General features: G+C 36.2%; 1 protein-coding gene across 5 annotated transcripts in view; it reads left to right on the forward strand.

Annotated features, from left to right (window-relative positions):
* LOC128687560 (protein abrupt) overlaps positions 1-19,515 on the forward strand; it is a 58,067-nt gene extending 38,552 nt beyond the window's left edge. For 2 of the 5 annotated variants that reach the window (XM_053775035.2, XM_053775034.2), the window contains exons 7-9: positions 11,557-11,694; positions 15,394-15,518; positions 17,246-19,515. In XM_053775035.2, the coding sequence (XP_053631010.1) occupies positions 11,557-11,694; positions 15,394-15,518; positions 17,246-17,386 (404 nt within the window). In that variant the 3' untranslated portion in view covers positions 17,387-19,515. Of the gene's footprint in view, positions 1-11,556; positions 11,695-15,393; positions 15,519-17,245 lie in introns of those variants that run through there. The other 3 variants (XM_053775036.2, XM_053775037.2, XM_053775038.2) reach the window with 3 other exon arrangements.
* The last annotated feature ends 2,650 nt before the right edge of the window (positions 19,516-22,165 follow it).

A 22,165-nucleotide genomic window follows, 5' to 3' on the forward strand; every position in this document is an offset into this window, starting at 1 on the left:
CCTCCAAACTGCTAATATCCCAAAATACCTCCTTTAGAGTGCAGTCATTGTACAGTGGACCCCCGCATACCGTTGGCCTTACATAACGTTAAGTCCGCATACCGATACATTTTATCGCTAAGATTTTGCCTCGCATACCGCTAAAAAACCCGCTCAACGCTGCTCGTCCGAGACGCGTCTAATGTGCGGCCTGAGCCAGCCTCACATGTTCCGCCGGTGGCATTGTTTACCAGCCAGCCTCCACGGTAACATCCAAGCATACAATCAGAACATTTCGTATTATTACAGTGTTTTTGGTGATTTTATCTGCAAAATAAGTGACCATGGGCCCCAAGAAAGCTTCTAATGCCAACCCTACAGCAATAAGGGTGAGAATTACTATAGAGATGAAGAAAGAGATCATTGATAAGTATGAAAGTGGAGTGCATGTCTCCGAGCTGGCCAGGTTGTATAATAAACCCCAATCAACCATCGCTACTATTGTGGGCAACAAAACGGCAATCAAGGAAGCTGTTCTTGACAAAGGTTCAACTGTGTTTTCGAAACAGAGATCGCAAGTGATGAAAGATGTTGAGAGACTTATTGGTATGGATAAATGAAAAACAGATAGCAGGAGATAGCATCTCTCAAGTGATCATAAGTGAAAAGGCTAGGAAGTTGCATCAGGATTTAATTAAAAAAATGCCTGCAACTAGTGATGATGTGAGTGAATTTAAGGCCAGCAAAGGTTGGTTTGAGAGATTTAAGAAGCGTAGTGGCATACATAGTGTGATAAGGCATGGTGAGGCTGCCAGTTCGGACCACAAAGCAGCTGAAAAATGTGTGCAGGAATTCAAGGAGTACATAGACAGTGAAGGACTGAAACCTGAACAAGTGTTTAATTGTGATGAAACAGGCCTGTTTTGGAAGAAAATGCCAAGCAGGACCTACATTACTCAGGAGGAAAAGGCACTCCCAGGACATAAGCCTATGGAAGACAGGCTTACTCTGTTGATGTGTTCCAATGCTAGTGGTGATTGCAAAGTGAAGCCTTTATTAGTGTATCACTCAGAAACTCCCAGAGCGTTCAGGCAAAAGAATATCCTCAATGCTAATTTGTGTGTGCTGTGGAGGGCAAACAGTAAGGCATGGGTCACTAGGGACTTTTTCTATGACTGGTTACACCATGCATTTGCCCCCAATGTGAAAGATTACCTAACTGAAAAGAAATTAGACCTTAAGTGCCTCCTGGTGTTCGACAATGCCCCTGGTCATCCTACAGACGTGGCAGAGCGACTTTATGGGGACATGAGCTTCATTAAGGTGAAGTTTTTGCCTCCTAATACCACTCCTCTCCTGCAGCCCATGGACCAGCAGGTTATTGCAAACTTCAAAAAACTGTACACAAAAGCTCTGTTTGAAAGGTGCTTTGTAGTGACCTCAGAAACTCAACTGACTCTTAAGAGAGTTTTGGAGAGAGCACTTTAATTTCCTCAATTGTGTAAACCTTATAGGTAAGGCTTGGGAGGGAGTGACTAAGAGGACCTTGAACTCTGCTTGGAAGAAACTGTGGCCAGAATGTGTAGACCACAGGGATTTTGAAGGGTTTCAGGCTAACCCTGAGAGGAGTATGCCAGTTGAGGAATCCATTGTGGCATTGGGAAAGTCCTTGGGGTTGAAGGTTAGTGGGGATGATGTGGAAGAGTTGGTGGAGGAGGACAATGAAGAACTAACCACTGATGAGCTGCTAGATCAACTTCAACAGCAAGAGGCCAGACCTGAGGAAACTGGTTCGGAGGAGGGGAGAGAGAAATTGAAGAAGTTGCCTACTACAAAGATTAAGGAAATCTGTGCAATGTGGCTGAAAGTGCAAACCTTTATGGATGAAAATCACCCTCACACAGCTATTGCAAGCCGTGCTGGTGACTATTACACTGACTATGTTGTGAAACACTTTAGGGAAGTCATAAAGGAACGAGAGGTACAGGCCACTATGGACAGATATGTTGTGCGACAGAAGTCCAGTGACTCTGAAGCTGGTCCTAGTGGCATTAAAAGAAGAAGGGAAGTAACCCCAGAAAAGGACTTGACACCTCAAGTCTTAATGGAAGGGGATTCCCCTTCTAAACACTAAGACTCTCTCCTCCTCCCATCCCATCAATCATCACCAGATCTTCAATAAAGGTAAATGTCATGTAATTGTGCATGCCTTTTTCAGTTTGTGTGTATTAAAATTAATATTTCATGTGGTAAAATTTTTTTTTCATACTTTGGGGTGTCTTGCACGGATTAATTTGATTTCCATTATTTCTTATGGGGAAAATTCATTCGCATAACGATAATTTCGCATAACAATGAGCTCTCAGGAACGGATTAATATCGTTATGCGGGGGTCCACTGTACTTCCTATTTCCAGGACTCAAGTCCGGCTATATAAAAATAACCGGTTTCCCTGAATCCCTTCACTAAATATTACCCTGCTCACACTCCAACAGATCGTCAGGTCCCAAATACCATTCGTCTCCATTCACTCCTATCGAACACGCTCATGCACGCCTGCTGGAAGTCCAAGCCCTTCGTCCACAAAACCTCCCTTAGCCCTTCCTTCCAAGGGAGGTTTTGCTGTTGTAGATTATAAATCAGTGGAAATATGCACTACAAATAGCCTCCTGTATTTATTTTTAATGCAGTGCAGCCCAAGTATTATATAATCATTATGTATAAACCTTTCAGTGTAGATTTAAGGTAATTTAAGTACTATGCTTTTTAGTAATTCAAGTGTTAGTGTTGTAGGGTAAGGCTTTATTGTTTGAACTAGCCTTAATTAACAGTGTAAGTATTTTATGTATGAAAATATGTTTTTAGATTGATTGATGATGGAAGTACATATAAAGAACAAATGTTCAGTTGGTATAGCAGCCTTAATTTGGAATAAATTAGATGTACTACTCAGCACTCCCCATATATAATAAAAAATAGAATAGAAAACAACAAAGGGAGAATGAACACTATAAAATAATGTGTAAGGAAAAAAAGGAGAGTATTTTCCAGTAAAAGTAGGCTGTTGACAGGGATATAGTATATCATCATGGCTATTAGTGTTTTCGCTTTGCAACCTGGAAAGCCCGCCTGGAATATATTGAATCATTCACACCAGTACTCTTGCTTGGTGTCAGCTGGAACCCTCTCACAAAGCTCCAAGACCCAGTCCTCATCCTCATGTTATTGTATAAACAAATTTTATCTTTGCATTCCTCCTTAACAACTTTTGCAAGTTCTCCTTTCCTTCAGCAGAGTGCACTGCCAGTTTGTAATTATGCCTTTCAGGATTTGTATGGTACTGTGGATCTCTGCACTGTGATTATGCCTTTCAGGATGTGTTTGGTACTGTGGATCTTTGCACTGTGATTATGCCTTTCAGGATGTGTATGGTAATGTGGATCTATGCATTCCTCTGCTGGTCTTTCATATCTAACTTTTGTCTTAGGGGAATATCTTTGTTCATTTACCTGGATGAAATTCTGGTACCTGTCTCTTCTTTTCCACTTCTGCAGATCTTTGGACAGTGCTTGGGGCATTATGAATGGTGGGTTTCTTTTTGTTTTTTTACCTAGGAATACTGTAATCATCACTCAGTCCTCAGGACAAACTGCAATGTTTGGGAGTGCAGTTTGTTCTTGCCTCTTCATTTCCCTGAATTAGTCAAACTAATTCATCGTCCATCAGTGTGAGTTTCTGTGTCATGGCATCGTCTCTTCTCAGGCCTCTGTTCTTGTGTTCTCCCCCCCCAGTAGTTGTCTTTCCTTTAGCAGACTGATAGTTCCAAGAAAGTTTCTCTGTCCCTCAACTGGCAGGAGTTCTATCTCTTCCTGCCTTCATCTTTGCTTGTGGACTTTGTTTTCCACTTAGCTCAGCAGGACATTCACTAGATTTCCCATTGAGCTGTGGTATCCCCTGTAACCCTATTGCTGGCCTGCAGGCCCTGGCTCCAAATGTGATCCATCAGTACCACAGATGCCTTCTATTTCAGACCTTAGAGGATTGCTTTTTCTTTGGCCCCAGACTTTGCTGGAGTCAAAGTGTAATATATTTCATGACAGCCACCAAGGGCCCTTAAAGGACAAGCATATTTTTCAGGGTTTAAACACAGTTTTATGTAATTTGGTAATATGGTAAAAAAAATATTGAGAGTTACAGTAGTTCTGTATTAGCTTAGTGGAGACATTTATGATTGAGCAGAGTTCTGCTAGTTTTTTAGTTTTTTTAAAACTGGCCATATCCCACCGAGGCAGGGTGACCTAAAAAGAAAAACAAAAGTTTTTCTTTTTAAATTTAGTAATTTATACAGAAGGGGTTACTAATGACTTCCAGCATTTTGGTTGCCTCTTATGACACTCATCGTTTACGAAGGAAGAATTCTGTTGCACTTACCCATGGAGATTGTGCTAGAGTTGTGCTAACAACATCTACCTGCTGGTATATTGGCAACAAATTGTGCTGGGAGAGTGGATACAAGCATTAGCTGAGAAGAAAGTTGTGAAGAAACTGAATATTAGTATCTGAAAGGAATGTATTTACGTAATTTTCATATGTTATCTTTTTTCATCATTTAGTATTTAGTATTTAGTATTTAGTAATTTTAGCATACATACAGAGGTACAAAAAAATACAGGTAAGGGCAGCATGCCAAAGCCACTTATATGCATTGCATTACGGGCTGGCTTAAAATTAACTTAAGATTAACTAAGCGATGCTGAAATCAGTGATAAAACATTATTGTAAACAGATAACTATAAAGCACAAATGAGTATTACAAAGACAGGTCATATGGTTGCATGCATTGCTGTACATTCAGTCGAATGGAGTATTCTGTTAGGTAGTGTATTTAAAAAAATAACAAAGTTAGATTGGGTCCTAGGTTTAACATTTGTGTGATATAATTGTGAGTAACATATAGGATATACAATTTATAAGGTTCAGTTATTCAGTATTTATTTGGTTTTGAGTGAGTAAGTGATCTTTGAGAAGAGACTTGAATTTATAAACAGGTAGTGTTTCTTTTATATTTACAGGTAGTGAATTCCAGATTTTAGGGCCTTTTATGTGCATTGAGTTTTTGCATAGCGTGAGATGGACACGAGGAACATCAAAGAGTGATCTGTGCCTTGTGTTATGGTCATGTGTTCTGTTGAGGTTGGCAAGGAGATGTTTGAGGGGAGGGTTAATATCAGAGTTAAGTGTTCTATGTATAATAGGTGGAGTAATAAGTATGGATGTTTTGTATGGTGAGTAGGTTGAGTGTTTTGAATATTGGTGGAGTGTGCTGCCTGTAGTGAGAATTTGTTATCATTCTAACTGCAGCCTTTTGTTGGGTAATTAGTGGTCTGAGATGGTTAATTATTGTTGAGCCCCATGCACAAATTCCATAGGTGAGATAGGGGTAAATAAGAGAGTGATAAAGGGCCAGGAGGGCTGACTGTGGAACATAGTACCGTATCTTCGATAGTATGCCTACAGTCTTGGAAATTTTCTTAGAAATTTGTTGTATATGTGTATGAAATTTGAGTCTATTATCAAGGAGGATTCCTAAGAATTTTCCCTCTGTTAGCTTTGTGATAGGTGATCTGTTTATCGTTATGTTAAGAGGTACATCTGTAGCTCTGTTACCAAACTGAATGAAGTAGGTTTTGTCAATGTTTAGTGTAAGTTTGTTAGTCCTCATCCAGGTAGATATTTTCTGTAATTCGGTGTTTACAGTATTGGCTAGCGTGACTGGGCTCGGGTGAGAGAAGACGTATGTAGTGTCATCTGCAAAAAGTGTGGGTTTGAGTAATTGCGAAGCATTTGGTAGGTCATTTATGTATAGGAGAAAGAGAAGAGGGCCAAGGACACTTCCCTGTGGGACACCAACTGTAATTGGTTGAGCGGAAGAGCTTGCCCCATTTGCGTACACATATTGGCTTCTGTTGCTGAGGTATGACTTGAGGTAGTTGAGGGAGTGCCCTCTAATACCATAGTGTGACAATTTTACGTGGAGCAAGTCATGATCAACTGTATCAAAAGCTTTACGTAAGTCAATGAAGATCCCCAGTGGGACTTCTTTTTTCTCTATTGCAGTGTATATATGTTCTAGCATGTGTATAATAGCATCATTAGTATTTTTATTAGGCCTGAATCCAAATTGGCAGGGGTTGAGAATGTTTTGGGAGATGAGGTAGGAGTAGATTCGTTTATGAATTAATTTTTCGAAGATTTTTGAGAGAGGGTGTAAATTGGATATTGGCCTATAGTTATTCAGCTCTGTTTGGTCTCCTCCTTTATGGATCGGGGTGACCCTTGCTATTTTGAGAGCTGTAGGGAAGGTGGAGGATTCAATGGATTTGTTAAAGAGTGTTGCAATGATTGGTGATAGTACTTGTGACACTTTTTTGTATATAAAGGGTGGTAAGGTATTTAAATATCCTGCCTTGTTTTTTAGTGCGTTGATAATAAGGGAGACTTCGTATGGGTTAGTCGGAGCTAGGAACAGTGTGTTCGGGTAGTTGCCAGTGAGGTAGTCATTTGGTGGGGTTTCTGAGCTTGGGATTTTATTGGCAAGGTTTTGTCCTATAGTGGAGAAGAAATCATTGAGTCTGTTTGCTGTTTCTGTTGGTGGGAGTTGGGGTTCATCTGATTTTGCTAATTTTATTTCGCTATTTCGTGATATCTTTTTTGTTCCCAGAATTTCTGATAGGGTCTTCCAGGTCTTTTTTATATCACCTCGTAAGTTGGATAATCTGTTCTCATAATACAGTTTTTTTGCCCTTCTTATCAGGCTGGTTAGGATTGACGAATAACGTTTTGTTTGGTCTCTGGTTATGTGACCCATTCTGTACTGTTTTTCATATCGGTGTTTTGTATTTATGGATTTGAGAATGCTGGGTGTTAGCCAGGGACTGTTCAGTCTCTTAGCTGTCATCTGTTTAGTTTTTTTAGGGCAGTGCTTGTTATAGAGGTATTGGGTCTTTTTTAGAAAATTATTAAAACATTCGTCAATATCTGTATAGATTTCTAGCTCAGTGTGCCAGTCAATGTTTGTTACTGCTGTTGTGAAGTTATTAATGGCTGCCTCATTGTGAAGTCTGAAGGTGACTTTAGTAGTGTCTTGGGGTATTTTACCAAGAGTTGTTATGAGGAAAGTAGGGTAGTGGTCTGTGGTATTATCTGTAATTATGCCTGATTTTAAAGGGGATATGGTGTTGGTCCAGATGTGGTCAAGTAGGGAAACACTAGTCTCCGTAACTCTTGTAGGTTTTGTTACTGTTGGTAGCAACATGCAGTTACTCATTGTGTTTGTGAATTCAGTAACGTGTGGGTCTTGGTCTTGCAGGAGATTTATATTGAAGTCACCTGAGAGTAGTAAGTGATCTTTGTTCATGCGTGCATCAGTTATCATACTTCCTAGGTTTTGACTAAATTGGCTAATGTTTGATTGTGGAACTCTGTAGATGTTTATCACTGTGAGAGGTTTTTGTAGGTATTTGGATTTGAATTTAGCTATTATACATTCCTCATGTTCATCCCTTGTGCAAGTATTAGTGATACATTCTAGTTGGTCTGAGTAGTATATAGCTGTGCCACCCCCTTGTTGGTCTGGCCTACAGTTGTGTATGGCTGTGTAACCAGGAATGGCATAGACATCTGTAGTATCAGGCTTTAGCCAGGTTTCAGTTAGTGTAATGATGGACATATTGGCATGCAAGGAATTTGGTAGTGCTAGGAGGTCATCGTAATGCTTGCTTAAAGATCTGATATTGTAGTTAAAGATAGTTATGTTGTTGTTGGCTCTGAGAAATGCCTTTGATTGTTCTGCTGTGTAGTAATTACAGTAACTGTTTGAATCATTTAAGTCATTAAATAAGAGGTTGGTATCAGGATCAATGCTTGTAATCATAAGATTTGTAGTGAATCTATAGTTAGAATTAAGTATAAAACAAAGTAAATATTCTAAAGCTAAAAAAATAGCACCTGAATTATTTGACAAATGTAAAAATAATGAGCTAAGGTAGTTTTTTAAAGCTAAAATAAAGGAGACAATATAAAAGGGACTAAAATAATTTGTGGTGAACAAATAAAGTGATGATCAAATAATGGAGCTTGGGAATATGATAGTAGGTAGTACTTTAAAGGTAATTCTTTAAAGTTAGAATTATAATATAAAATTATAATATAAAAGATACTAATATAAGTTGTGGTGAACAATAAAGTGGTAATCAAATAATTGCACTAAGGTCTAATATAATGACTTGTGTGGAGTCTATGTTTTGAGCTAGAATGAGCTATAGTACAACTAGATTTAATCTAATAATACAACAATACAAATTAAAAATAGCACCAGTCTCTCACTAGTAATTGCAGTATGGTCTAATATAATGAATTTGGTATTGACTACAGTACAACTGAGTTTAATCTAATAATATAAAAAAGGCACAAGACTCTCAATTGTAATTGCACTAAGGTGTTATATAAGTTGTTTACAAGAATTAGAGTATAACTAGATTTAAATTGACAAGATAAAATATACAAGTTAAGGTAGCAAAAGAATAAAAAAAAATAGAAAAAAAAATATATGAGGTAGTTGGTACTAGTTAGCAAAAGATAGTTAAGGGCCTTGAAGAATAATATAATTGAAATATACACTAATTGCACACACAATATAGTCACTAAGATATGAAAACAATCTTAGAGTAGGACTTATAATATAAACTTGTAATATAAAAATACAAATTGAAATGGTACTTGCAATTGCACTAGAGTCTGGTATAGGTTGTTGACAAGATCAGGAGTATAACTAGATTTAAATTGACAAAATATAATTCACAATTAAAGTACCAAAAGAATAATAGTAAAAAATAACCAGGGTAATGTCTTGGTTATAATATGATAGTAAGATGGTGGACAGGTACACAGGTACAAAGGATAATATAAAGGTTGGAGTTGAATATACAAACTTGAAAATTTGGCAACAAAATGTTATGGGAAGTATAAAATAATGTTTAATGTACAAAAGTAAAATTGACTGGTAGTAAATATGGTGTTTAATAAAATTTTAGTAAGTAATAATGATTACAAAAAAGTGAAAAAGTAATGTTTATTTCGTTCAATATTGCACTGGTAGTTATACTAGAGGTTATATGGCAGTACAAGGTAATTAAGAGTACTCTAAGATAGTAAATGTGATATTAAAACAGGTAAAGGTAATTAGACAAGTAATGGTTATTAAATGTCAAAAATGTTAGGAGTAAATTGAAATTATAGTAAAAATGATAATTATTAATTTTAGTAAGTAATATCAATTGATAGTATTTAAAAAAATATGAGGTAGTAATATGGACAGAGAAAGTATCAATTCAGCTAATGTTTAAGCAAACAATAGTAAATAAGAAAATTACATAAGGTGACTTATGCTTACTAGTAAAATCACAAAATGAGGTAGTTGATTATTTAATTACTAAGAGATTGTAAAATGAAATTTGAATAATAATGGAGCAAAACATACACTACACTACGTAGGCTTTTAGGTTGGACATTGTTTAGTTATTCTCTGTAAGATTAGTATCCCTGAGAAATCGTGATAGATCATTCTCGTTCGTTATTGTGTACAGTTGACCTACATTTGTTTTCCTAACAAGAATTTTCCCATCTCGTGTGAAGCATTGGTGTATTGTCATTATTCTCCCGCTTAAGTTTTCTGACTTTATACAGGAGGTTCTGACGTTTTTTGGTAAGACACTCGTTTATGTATACCTCTTTCATTGTATACCTTTTTCATTGTGTGTGTTTTTAATTCTTTTATCTTAAACCTAACAATTGGTGATTTTCTCAGTATTTTGCTAGTGGGTTGTCTCAGTCGCTTTTAGAATTCCTGCCTTTCTTTTTTAATTCATTTATTTACAGACATGTTTGTTCTGTATCTTTTGGTTGTTTTGATCATGTCATTTTTTTTTTAAATAAAAGCAAGTCTGATTGTCTAATTCCTGGCTTGCCAGCATCTGATAATACTGGCACCATACTGGCACAATTTACAGCTGTTCCATCATGTGGGAAGTGACTGATGTTCAATATAACATAATTACTGAGTTGTTTATCCAAGACATGGGTGAATTATAAGTTGGCAAATTGCACTATGTGGTCTTAATGTCTTCATCGTGTTGATTTAAGTTTCTTGTAATATTCAGCAGTTTTCCTTATTAGCATCTATTCCCTGTATTTTTGCAGATGCTCTTAATGATTTTGGACAGGTTGCTATAGTCATATTGTAGCTTGTAGTTCCTGGTCTTGATTTTTGAGAGTGGCATGCTGCTCTTCATTAAATCACTTGCCTTTGAGAAATCTAATGAGACAAGCTAGAAAGTGTTTGAATTCATCCAGTTTTCATTATTGTTATTTTTGACTTGAGAAGAGAATGGAGCAAGTTCCAGGTGGGGGGGGGGGGGTTTGAGTGGGAGAGAGGGGGATGGTTGGAGTGGGAGGGAGGGGGATGGTTGGAGGAGGTGAGAGTATTGTGGGAGGGGGGAGGGAGGGTTGTACAATTCCCATGCATTCTTTGGTTGTTTTTTGATACAGGTGTCCCTCATTTATTGCTGTAGATGTATTCCCAACCCTTGGCATCTGTTCATTTAAGCCATTAACAATTATGCATAATATGAATATTGATGTGCTTTGTGAATCATGCTGATTGTGCACACCGACCATAAATCACATACGTGGTATTACCAATAGAAATTGGGCATCACATAATAGTAAATGCTCATAAAGCAAGGGAGACCTGCACTACTGCCTTGCCTTTACCTCTCACCATGTTACTGAACATTATAGATTCTAGTTTATGAAGTTGAAAGCTGAAATTGGAGAAAAAGTTATCATTTGTCTAGCAGTGTCATGATAGCACTTGTGAAGATGGCACACAATTTGTTATATCATTATTCTGGATTATTTGGTTGACCATCTTTCACTTTTAAGCCACATTAGCTTTCCACATTCCCTGCTCTTGTTTGTTTAATTATACTTTTCATGGGGAAAACTGTGGATTTTTTTAAAATTTGCTGACATTGAAGACTAGTCTTCGGTGGAAGCACTGTATGTATAACTTATGTTGTACCCTTGCTGGTGCAGGGTTAATATACTTGCCTGAGAATATTCAAGTAAAAAAATGGTCCCCATGTAACTCCTTGTCTTTACTACTTGGTATATTCACAATAATGTAAAATACACATATAACCTACACATAGGAAAATGAAATTTATGAAGACATTTTGGTCAGACTTAGACCAGTAATGATCCAGGTTGGACCAAAACGTAATCATAAGTTTTATTCTCCTATGTGTGGGTTATTTGTGTATTGGTCCAGTCACAATATTGTGCCTTTTTATTCTTTAGTAGTGTAAAATCTTTCATAGGTATACAGAAGCAAGTTGGAAGGTGCTACTATAATGGAAAGTATCCAATTTCATGAAAGGGGACAGGGAAGAAATACTTGAAGGTAGGAGGGCAAGGTGTGTGAACATCGATTTTGTTAAGAAGTAAATTTATCTTCAGCAGGTACTGCAGTAGAAAAAATTTCCTCTGCTGCGAAGAGTGAAGACGAGCGAACCTCCACACCAGATGCTGAATCAGACACAGAATATGGCAGTAATGATGGTTCATCACTCAGTATGATAGAAAACCCAAAATATGGTAAGCAGTTCTAACTTACTTTTTTTTTTTTTTTTTGTTATAATTATTATGCACCTAGGTAGTAGGTTGGTAGACAGCGACCGCCCAGGGAGTTACTACCATCCTGCCAAGTGAGTGTAAAACGGAAGCTTGTAATTGTTTTACATGATGGTAGGATTGCTGGTGTCTTTTTTTTCTGTCTCATTCACATGCAAGATTTCAGTTACATCTTGCTACTTCTACTTACACTTAGGCCACACTACACATACATGTACAAACATATATATATACACACTCCTCTGGGTTTTCTTCTATTTTCTTTCTAGTTCTTGTTCTTGTTTATTTCCTCTTACCTCCATGGGAAAATGGAACAGAATTCTTCCTCCGTAAGCCATGCGTGTTGTAAGAGGCGACTAAAATGCCGGGAGCAAGGGGCTAGTAACCCCTTCTCCTGTATATATTACTAAATGTAAAAGGAGAAACTTTCGTTTTTCCTTTTGAGCCACCCCGCCTCGGTGGGATACGGCTGGTGTGTTGAAAGAATTATTATGCACCATTGTTCAATAAATGTAGGATACTGAAGATACTATAATTTTTTTCTTTTCTATGCCACTGCCTCTGTATCTCAGTATGAAGATTTTATCTGAATTTAGACTGTTATTTCTTCAAGAGGGCTCTCACTCCAAGGAATTGAAGCTTTCCTTTCCTTCATTAGATCAAGCCTGATTTCTGCACTTACCATTTCTCAGTCACTGAAAAAAAAAAACATACCACGGGTGGGATTAGAACCCGCGATCAGAGAATCTGAAAACTCCAGACCATCGTGTTAGCCACTGGGCCAGCTAGCTTCAATAAGATTCATCCAACTAGGTATATTTCTACACCATAGGAAAGTTAGCATAGGCACCACGGTGACTACAAATGCAAGTTTTTACAGACGAATCTCCCGCGGATTCTAATTCCACCCGTGGTATGGTTTATTTTCAGTCGTGTCATTATGATTTTGAGAGTCATGTTGACAACTTTGAAGGGACTTGAGCTAGGGTTCGTCATGGCCATGCTGGCAGGAGATTCGTCTGTAAAAACTTGCACTTGTGGTCACAGTGGTGCCTATGCTAATTTTCCTATGGTGTAGAAATATACCTAGTTGGATGAATCTTATTGAAGCTAGCTGGCCCAGTGGCTAACGTGACGGTCTGAAGTCTTGAGACTCTGATTGCAGGTTCTAATCCCACCCGTGGTATGGTTTGTTTGCAATCGTGTCATTACGATTTCATGAGTCAGTCAGTCACTGTATGATCCCTAGGGGTTAAGCATTTCCTCTTTGATGATGATAATGATGATGATAATAATAATAATAGCAATAATAACATAGTAACATTGATGGTAATGATAAAAGACTGGGTTATTCTCTGTAACATGTTCTCTGAATACTATACAAATGTATATACTATGCAGTGAAGCCTCCTTATTTGTTACATCTTTATTAACTGATTACTTTTGTGGAAGGGGCACCTGGAAAACATTCATCTTTTTGCAGTGTGCATGATCATAACTGTTATCACTGCCCATTTTCCTTTAGCTGGGCACATGACCCATAAATTGAAAACTGACCATGGACTGTCTGTCAAAAAATACTGGCTGGATTTCCCATTCTCAGATTATTTTTTTTTTTCATTCATTCATTTATTCATTCATTCTTCCTCCTTCCTCCTCTTTATCTTCTTCTTGAGAACTTATGCATGTTAATGCAATATTAACAAGATTTACATAATATTTAAAAATATAAAGTCCCATATTTGATGTAAGATGGAGAAATTCATAAGTGTTTACTGGTGTGTACATACTCATGTGGGAGATGCTGTAGTCAGCAGCATATTGCTGTTGGCAGTGGGTGACTTGCTCACACTGTCAAACAAGTCAATACTCCTAGACATCTTATCTTGCCTCTGGCAAGACAGTGATGGAGTGAGAGATGATAAAAGTTTTTCTTCTTTCTTGGGTCACCCAGCCTTGGTGGGAAACAGCCAGTGTGTTAAAAAACAAAAATCTGAAATTGTATGGTCTTGGGGGCTTCATTGAACAATTGATCCCCAGATATCAACAAAGCAATCACATGCAGCATTATATTTTGCTGTAATTATCTAGATATATTGCCTACATATGGCATGTGCTTTACATATATAAAATTGGGGTGCTTTTAGAGAACTGTAGGAGAAAATGAGGAGTATGTGAGGAGAAAGGCTGCCCTGTGACTCCTCTGTGAATATGGTACATTTTGGTACTTATGGGCTCAAGTATTGTTGAATCCTTGCCTGGTTTAAATCCTAATTGATGAATAAATGGGTGGAGATGTTGTTTGTCATCTGTCCCAGTGACACGGAATGTCTGGCTGGGACCAGATGTAGAAAGCAGGAATCTGAGTGAGAACTGAGTATAAGGAGGCATACTGAATGAAAAAAAAATGACAAAGTCTTTACTGTTAGGAGGTAAGTGTAGGGCTAAGGGTGGGTTGCATTCCTAGTGTCTCTCGAGAACACAAAGACAGAAATATATTGGAATATGATAGGGAAAACAAATATTTTCTGTAACACCTCAGTATGCTTTGTATAAATGGTTACTCATAAGTTAAAATAAGCAATTATAGTAGCTTATAAAAGTGGGCCTTTGAATTTCTTCTTGCTCTTAACTGGTTTAATAATTGATTATCATCATAGGGGAGTACTAAACCCATAGGGATTATACAGTGCCGGGGGGGTCGGGAAGGGGATGGAAGGCATTCAGGCTTAATTCAGGGAACTGGAGCACAGATTCAATTCCCTAGATTAAGAGTCCCTCACCAGTGTCAAGGAATGTCCCTTGAGGGAGGATCTGATAATACAGGTCGGCCATCACTAATCTGGCAATTAGTTATCTGGTTCCATCAGTAATCCAGCACTAATTTCGGCTAGCATAATTTAAAATTTCATCATTATACTGACTCAGAAATTGTGCAATGGTTGTAAATCCACAGCAGAAAGCCAGTGGAGGAGAAGCAGTGATGAAAAGGAGGAAGATATAATAGAAAGAGTCTCTATCTTCATTACCTGTTAATATAAAAGAAACACTACCTGTTTATAAATTCAAGTCTCTTCTCAAAGATCACTTACTCACCCAAAACCAAATAAATACTGAATAACTGAACCTTATAAATTGTATATCTTAAATGTTTCTCACAATTATATCACATAAATGTTAAACCTAAAACCCAATCTAACTTTATTATTTTTTAAATTCACTACCTAACAGAATACTCCATTCTACTGAATTTACAACAATGCATGCAACCATATGACCTGTCTTTGTAATACTCACTTGTGCTTTATAGTAATCAGTTTACATTAATGTTTTTCACTGATTTCATCATTGCTTAGTTAATCTTAAGTTAATTTTAAGCCAGCCCGTAATGCTATGCATAGTATAAGTGGCTTTGGCATGCTGCTCTTATCTGTATTTTTTTTTGTACCTCTGTAAGTGTGCTCAAATTATAAATAAATAAATAAATAAAATAAATTGATAGGTTAATTAAGTGTATTCTAACCTAACCAATCTGTAATCTGGCAAACTCACTAATCCAGCACACTGCAGGTCCCAATGATGCTGGATTAGTAATGGCCGACCTGTAGAACAACTACCATACTGCTATTTTTTAATTTGCTGGTATACTTTTTCTTATTACAGTTGAATGGTCTCCAGGGGAAACTCAGTCACCAGTAGCTATAAACTTCAATGAAGGTGGCTATCCAGTATGCAAAGTATGTGGTAAAGTCTTCAAGCACCAGGGATCTCTCGTTGCACACTACCAGGCATGTGTTACCATTTCTATCCGTATCTTTTATAATTTATATTTTTATAAGATTTGTCTCTCTTTTGGTGCAAAGAACCTTGCATCTCTTCAATTAAAGTAGGAATGAGAAATGGCTATTGAGGTATAACCTCAGATGTGAAAAGAAAATTGCTATGATAATATAAGAAACTGATTTTTTGGGTTTTCATATTGAGATATGGGTAATATGGACATAGAAGGTTTAATAATCTGGTTGGGCAGTGGTGGCAGTGATCTAGGTTATGACATAGTAAAGAGATACAAATGCAGTTAAATGGGATGTATCGGATTACATGCAGCTGTTTGAAATGTTTGTGACTTGATAAAGCCCACTGTAGGTGAAACGCTACTGTGTTGGTATCTCGTTCCATCACCTTTCCAAGTAATGTTTTGCTATCAGAATGTAATTTAATATGTACAAGTATTTGGAAATTGATATATATGCAGATATTTCTATGAACAAAGATATAAATTGCAGAATATGTGAAGGAAAAATATTTGCAGGATTACTAAAAAATCTGTAGAAAGTTTGGCAGTGGGTGCAATTGAGAGTTTAATGGTGCCAGTGCTTGTCTGTGGGTGTGAAGCATTGCTTTTAACTCTTGCTGTGAGGAGGTTGAAGGCAATGATGGAAATATCTTTTCTGAAACTAAGATCGGAAAGAGAAAGGAGTATCAGATTAGTGAGATGGCAGAGCACTTTATCTCACTTCTGACATTTTTCCTCTGTCTGATTTGGTTTCCTTTTCATCACAAGAAAAATAGTCTTTTTATCTGTGTACAGTTTCCTTAATAGCCTAGAATTATTTGTTGTCTACTTATTTATGTTTATATTAATGTTAACTGAGCTGTAAATTCCTTAGGTTATAAAACCTGCTTCAGTGGGATATGGCTGGTTTGTTGAAAGAAGATAAAACCTGCTGTTTTTCTGGTCATTTACATCTATTTTCTGTTGAAGCTTTATACTCCTGTAGTCCTTTTATTTCCTTCTGGAAACTTTTGCTGACTTTTTCTGTGATATGTGCTTGCTGTACTTGTTCATCTACCATAATTTTGTCTTTGTTTTATTATTCCTACATGACTTTATTATATTTTTGTTTTTTACTTCTCCAAGTCCTTTAATTACCCTATATCAACTGTATTCTTTTACAGTTACTTGTCCTATTCCACTCTTTCCTCTGTAATATCAGATAACTTGTAATGTTTTCTTCATGAGTTGAGAACTTCTATATCGTTCTTCAAACTTACCTTAATCAGTTTATCTGAGCCCTGCTTGCCTTACCTGGTTTTGTTCCAATCTTGAAATTCTGTCCATGATTCCACTCATTTTCTCTGTTGTTTGATGTGAAGACACTTCTTAAATGTGTATTTTCTGCCATATTGTAAACAATGTCTTTGCTTATTTTTCTGTGCTAATTTCCCCTAAATCCATATAAAATTTCATTTATTTGTTATGGAACACCACAAATATTACTGTACTTCCATCACAAGAAGTATAATTTTTTTTTCTCAAATCAAGAGAGAATGTGTCTACCTTGTTTGCTTGGTGTGGCTGTGATATTTGGACTTCTGATAAGGCATCAAGAGTGAAGGATGGCGAATGTGTTATCTTTTGGAAAAAAAAAAAAAATATATTTTTATGCATCTATAAGGTAGTGTAAGTAGACTAATCACTGATGTGAAGATTTATATGACTAATCTCTTGCAGGTGCATCAGTTACGAACCAAGTGTCCTGTGTGCAAAAAAGTGCTGTCCCGTCACTATCACATGAAGGTGCACTTGCTGACAGTGCACAAGGTGCCTGATTCTGAGATTGAAGGTCTTCTTCGCAGTCAGAACATTGCTTGAGACGGGATGCTTAAATTAGGTTGTCGTTCTACCACAGTGCGGTATATTTTTTTCAGCTGTAGTCCTCGTGGAAGTATTCAGAGACATTGCTTGTAATGGATAATATTAGGAGTGATTCCTTTAATAATATTTATATTGTAGCTAAAAGGCAGTTTTAATATGTGGTGGCGTTATACATCTAGCCCTAAAAATATTCATAGGTGCTAGAACTTTGAATGTGGATCTCAAATGTGTATGGTATTGTTTGTTTAGAAGTTTATAATACAGTATTTATGCTGAAATTTAATCATTGGTAAACTGTTGATGTTAAGTTTGTGTTTTGTTCAAATCATTTATAAAGAGACAGAAGTAATTCTTGAACTTGCTTGCCAACACAATGCTGACACCTCACAGTATTTAATAATTTGTCTGATAGGGAATGCATATAGGATTATGAAAGGTTGTTTTATTTTTCTATACACTAGATCATTCATTATTGTATAGTCATAATTATATTACTGTTTTTTAAATACAGATGTTTGCTGAGATTAGTTATAATACAGAGAAGGAGAAGGTAGCTGTTTCAGTGGTTAGATGTGTTTATTACAATAGCATTGGCAGAAATTTTAGCAAATAGAATGATTGAATATATGTTGAATTGAGTAAAGGAAAGGATATAGGTGAAAGGATGAATGTAATCACTGAAATGGGTGTGTCCTATGATTAAAATTGTCAGAGATAATGTCAGATTAGGAAACAAGGCAAATTATAAAATGGAATCTTTGTTTACATGAACCTAAGGCTTAAGTCTTAAGACTTAAGTGATTGGGTACTGTGGAAATATGTACTAGTAGCACAAATCACTATACATTAGTTATAAAATTCTATTTATCAAGTAAGAAAAAAGTTTGAGCCAGATAAAGTTAAGGCAAATACGATTATTTATTTATTCGTGTTAGCAAATGTTGCCAGATAATTTATTTTTACCATAATTAATATTTTCCTGTAATAATTAGCTAGGAGACTTCAAAGGAATCACTTTACAGTATCTATTAATAGGTGAATTACCCTATTGTCTATGGTGTAATATTATACTGTAGTTTGTGATTGTGATCGACTGGTTGCTATATGTGTGCTGTGAGAACTGATGGTGCAAGTATTTAAATCCTGGAAGAGGTGCAATTCGTTTATATTTTCTGTAATATAATGATCATTATAACCTTAGTTTCCAATGTTACTACCTTTATGAAAATTTATATTTTCATGCCTTTGTTAATTGTGTTATACAAGGTGCTATTCATGACATTAAATGGCGCTGTGTCGTATTTATTATATAGGGATGATTGCTCCTGTTTAGTGATACGGACATGACAAGTATGAGAGGCTACCTTTCTTGCAACAAAACATTCCGTTTATATTGTGCTTAAGGTAAGATATCTCTTGGATTTACTCGAGATATTTTGTATGTACTGTAATTATAATGTTAATGTTCAGTTTTATCAACACTTCTTTTTTTGTGTGTGTGTGTGTGTATTTGTAGTATAATATGGTTTCCTAAAAGAAAAATTTATAGTTAACACAGATCTCCATATTTTGAATTTAGTCATACCTGTTACCAATATGATTGTACACATGTTTAATTGTATCCAGTAGCTTTTCTAGATTGCTTAGCCCATTTTTTTATTACATAGTTTGAAACCTGATTCTTTTTTCAAGTGAGTGGAAGGCTGATGCACAAGCTTCTCAATTGTAACAATTGATTTGCTTAACGTTTGGTTAGGTTCTGAACTTCTCTTGTTCAAATTTCAGTACGATGGTTTGTTATGTGTAGTTAATGAATTCCCTCAATCTCCTGTGTATGAGAATTCTAGACATTAGCAGAATTCTTAGAAATCTGTTTCAGTGCAACCATTGTACAGATTGTTATTAAAATATCAGAATCATGTTACAGTAGTACTGAACTTCGTAAATGAATGCATTTTTGTTTTCCTGTGCTGATTAATGAGTTGTCCTGTACAGAATATTTAAAAAAAAAATTTCACTTGTCCCCCATATTATTATTATACTGTATTCATAAAAAGCACTGAAATCATCCTTGCACCTTTTAAATGTCTTTCAACAGTGGGATTTTAATCCTTTTGTCAAGTAAATGCATAGTTTTATTTTCTTTAAAATCTTAAGAGCTGTATTGACTGCCTTGGTTCAGCACTTACTTTTAATGCAATAGTAATTTGAAATTGTATAAACTGACAGTTATGGCAAAATGACCATCAGGTTATAAAGTAGGCACAAGGAAAATAAAATACACAAAGAACTGAATTAAGAGGAAATTACAGCATATTTTGACTTGATTAGTGCATCGTTTTATTTTTTCTATTCATTACAGGCATACTACATTATAGGAAAGTCTCTTGATGCTAGTGAGGGGCTCTTGATCCAAGGAGTTGCAACTATCCTCCCTTGGTTTAATCCTAATTGCCTCCAATTACTACAAATGCTGTATGACTGCCTAATAGTTTAGTGCTCCCCTACAAATGTAATAATAATAGATGCTCAGAGATTTCAAGACCCTAGTAGGTTTAGCACTTTTTGATAATAATAATAATAATAATAATCAGAGATTTCAAGATGATAAGGAAGCAGCTTCTAACAGGGCTGTGAAGCCAAATTTTCTAGGTAGATGATTTGTAACCCTTGTTTAAATATACTGTAGTACAAAAGATATTTAACACCAGCTAAACAGCTATTCATACATAAATACTTGTGGTATACTGTATATTAGGAAAGCATGCCGAAAGTAATGGTTTTGTTGGGAAATGACCCTTTTGGGTTTAGTGCTTAATTTGATTATATTATTATTTTTATTTTTTGGAAAATGTGATGGAAATTTGATTATCAGTAAGTAGTGGTGTTTAACTTTTATATATGTGTAAGAATGGTATATAATACCAACAAGATGAAATGAAGACACATGTGCAACATCTGGGTATCTTTATTGTAGACGTTTTGCCATCCAGTGGCTTTATCAATACAAATTCTAGGACATAACTTGAAGACAGTAGAACTATGTACAGAAGATGAGGTAATCGGTCCCTCATCCTAGGAGTAGGTGCGAAGAGCACCATAGTCGTGGAGATTCTGAAGCAGAAGAAAGGAGCCTGGCGCTTATATAGTAACGTCAGGTGTAGCAGATGTTGCACATGTGTCTTAATTTCATCAACTTTTATTTATAACTTTAACCCTTTCAGGGTCCAGAGGCCAAATTTCAAACTGTGCACCAGTGTTCAAGAATTTTCAAAAAATAATTTTATTTTTTCTTATGAAATGGTAGAGAATCTTTTTCTGAAGGTAATAAAACAAAGTACGAAATTTGATGGAAAATTGACGAAATTGTGCTCTCGCGAATTTTGATGTGCAAGCGATATTTACACTTTGGCGATTTTGCTGATTTTGACTCCCATTTTAGGCCAATTGCATTATTCCAGTCAACCAAATTCTTAGCTATTTCACTAGCATTACTTCTGTTCTATCAATTGAGTACAAGAAATCGCCAAGTCAACTGTTTCAACTACAAAATAAAGTGATCAGAAATTGGTAATTTGGTCAATTTAATGCAAAGTTCAAAATATTCCAATTTCAAAATAGGGTCCAGAATAAACAATGCAGGCATTCCTGTTCATTAGTTACATTTTCAAGCTTTACAAATGAATTCCATTTTGATTTTTTATTCACATAATTTTTATTCAAACCCAAAAAATAGAAGATTTACTGTTATGCAATTTGTAATAATTGTATAAATAGTATCACCACATTTGTGAATGTATATTAGACCCACCAGCTGGTTTGTATTAGACGTGTAAGGTCATTTGTTTACTCTTGAACATCAGCAAAAATTTAACATTTCCGCTACTTTGAGCTCAGTTTCAAGACATTTTCAGTACTAAAACTAATCAAAGTCATCTCTATTTCTGTAATGTATCTTCCATTTTATCAAATGAGACCAAGAAATTGCAAATACAACTATAAAAAATACAAAAAAAAAAAAACACCGCAAAGTTGCTGTTTTAATAAAAAATTACGGTCTGTTTTTTTTCTCCTCTCATTATGCACTGTGTGCTGCAGGATTTGTTTTATGTGGTGCACACATACCATATAGATGTATTCTCTCATATCTAGGCCCAAATTTACTGCTCACAGCTTATCAGAGTAAGCTGAGCTCATGGCATAGATCTACAGTTTGGACCCTCAATGTAAAGCCGTAGATCTATGGCACGGACCCTGAAAGGGTTAAAGAAAACATGTCAGTATCATTTACATACTACATCAGTAGTGTAGCCATCTGCTGTATGTGAAATACAGTGTTACATGTTTTGGAATGAGGAAAGAAATCTGTGTGGCCATGAAGTCCCAACACTAATTTAGCTTGATAAGAAATTAAGAGGCTACCTTCCCTCCTATATATTATAATACAGTGGACCCCCGCCTTATGAATGCATCGTGTTACGTTAAATCACGTGTGGCCTCAGCGCCAGTGTTTACAAGTCAGCCAGTGCGGTCGCATCCACGCATACATTCAGTACATTTGACCTTATCCCAGTGTTTTTTGTGCTTGTAACTGCAAAATAAGTCACCATGGGCCCCAAGAAAGCTTCTAGTGCCAACCCTATGGTAAAAAGGGTGAGAATTAGTATGGAAATTAAGAAAGATTTTGAAGGGTTTGGGGCTAACCCTGAGAAGCCTATGCCAGTTGTGGAATCCATTGTGCCTACTTCAAAGATTAAGGAAATGTGTGCAAAGTGG

Source organism: Cherax quadricarinatus, chromosome 11 (genome assembly GCF_038502225.1).
Source record: "Cherax quadricarinatus isolate ZL_2023a chromosome 11, ASM3850222v1, whole genome shotgun sequence".
NCBI lineage: Eukaryota > Metazoa > Arthropoda > Malacostraca > Decapoda > Parastacidae > Cherax > Cherax quadricarinatus.